Here is a 2,182-nt window from a genome sequence, read left to right on the forward strand (position 1 = left end):
ATCGGGTATTAGTCCAAACAAAGCAAATTTTCTTTCTGTGACTGAATACGTAGTCCATTGCGATATTATAGATACACCTACTAATTACATCAATGGGAAAAGGTCTGGTTATTTACAAATTTTAATGTTAGAGGACCAGGATGATATAGGAAAAGCTACCACTTATTCATTTCCCGATAATGTTCTAGTACCCATCAATCAAATGTATATATCTAATCTTCGAATTTGGATAACTGATCAAAATAACGTGCCAATAGCTTTTAATGGTCAACCAATTTCATTTCTACTCGAGCTAACTTAGAGCTTGCGAAGGTTACTAACGTTACTAAGGTTACTAACAGTTACCATCCTTCCTCCCTTCGGTATCGGTCGCATCCTTCGGTAAATCAACGTGACCATATGCTAACGTGTTATGATGATCGAGAACATAGCGTTTATCATTGAAGCAACTCAAAGAAGTCTTATTGATTGTATAACTACCGACCCGGTGATTTATCGATCGAATAGTGTTCATGGAATGCTTAATTTGTAAATTTTCAAAAAGGACAGTCTTATATTCTTCGTGAGTAATATTCTTTTTAATAACTATCTTTTTAATACCTTTTGCTTTCCGGGTTGACGAAGTTCCAACTAAAGTTTCTGTGATATAAGAATACATTTTACTTCGAAGTCCGATAAATTCGGTAATTGGTAAACCGGCGCATTCATCTTTCATTTTACCGATTACTCTTTTATTAAAACCAAAATAGTATGGACTCTCAGTTGAGTAATCACTATTATCGAACAGGTCTTTGTCTCGATAGAAATCTTTATAGGGATCAACAGCGGTAATTTCATACATTAATGAGTCGGTATCTGTGAATAACAACTTTGCTAATGAACCATATTTTTCTTTGATATAGTTGTAATGAAAGTCATACATTAAAGTTTTAGACAAATCAAGAATACTCATTCCAACATATAAAGGTTGGTTTAGGGTTAATCTTTCCTTTTTGTTTTCAACAGCAACCAATCCTTTAGTTATAATTTTTTGCGTAACGAACGTTGGTTTAGATACTAATTTTTTTATTTGTTTTTCCGTCGTACATAATTTTATATTACGATGCTTACGTACATTCATCATGGTTCGTCCAAATACAGAGTTGTTCATTAGTTTGAAGAAATCTTTTTCGAATGCATTTTTAGCTTTCTTTCTTTTTTCCGTGTTAAATAAAATGTATTGCGACATCCACTTCGATTGATTAAACTCAATAGCTCTATGGATTTTAGTGACTTTTAACCGAGTGATAAATATTGTTTTAAGTTTTGAAAATGAAGTACGTAATTCCTTTTTGGTTTCAAAGTTGTAGTTAATTTCTCTATATTTCCGCATTTGATATTAAATAAGTCACGTATCTTTTTATTATGCGGAGATAACATGTCTTCGGTAATACATAATCTCTCAGGAGCTAAAGGATAATCGTTGTGGAGATCGTGCAACTCATTAGGATACTCCAGATCGACTTCAAGAATTAATCCACGTTCACTTTCATTGGTATAATTACTTAAAAAGTCTAAGTCTAGCTCACCAAGGCCATTTACATCAACCCATTTAAATTCATCAGTTGGTAAAGATTGAACCATTGCCCAACCATACAAATTATTTGCGTCTAAATACATTATGTATTTTGATTCCTGGGTTGAGTCATAATCTTTCATATATGGATTGTTTGCCTTTGCATGGCCAGCGGATATATAAGAGATACCACCACGAAGACCTTTTTCTATAAAGAGATGCATATCTATATCCTTTAATACATGTAATTCGAGATTAATTTTAGTCATTTTTAAGCAGACATCCCAAGATAATCCCGGAGCGCTGAAGTAATGACAAGGGTCGAGGTTATAGTATAGATTGCATGTTTTTCGAAATTTTCAAATACATCAGTTAATAAAAGTACATCAGTTTTAAGGTACAGATCATGATAATCACCCATGGTTTGCATATTAAAATGCTTCCAAATATCTTGCGCATGTTTATAATCTTCATCGGTAATACCAGTCTCATTTAGTATAGAATAGAATGTTTCCTTTAGTGGAAGATTAACATCGTTAAATTTTTTTCAACGGAATCCATGTAGTCATAGGGGTATACACCCTTCCGTGTTAGTAATTTTAAGCTATTGGGCTTGTATTCCTGTTC

The 2,182-nt window shown here is 33.0% G+C and overlaps 1 protein-coding gene across 1 annotated transcript; it reads right to left on the reverse strand.

Annotated features, from left to right (window-relative positions):
• Positions 1-334: 334 nt before the first annotated feature.
• On the reverse strand, positions 335-1,228 carry LOC144436083 (uncharacterized). Its single transcript, XM_078124766.1, has one exon. It carries the CDS (start codon positions 1,226-1,228, stop codon positions 335-337), a length of 894 nt encoding a protein of 297 aa, XP_077980892.1.
• Positions 1,229-2,182: the final 954 nt, after the last annotated feature.

The sequence above is a fragment of the Glandiceps talaboti genome, chromosome 1 (genome assembly GCF_964340395.1).
Source record: "Glandiceps talaboti chromosome 1, keGlaTala1.1, whole genome shotgun sequence".
In the NCBI taxonomy this organism is placed as follows: domain Eukaryota; kingdom Metazoa; phylum Hemichordata; class Enteropneusta; family Spengelidae; genus Glandiceps; species Glandiceps talaboti.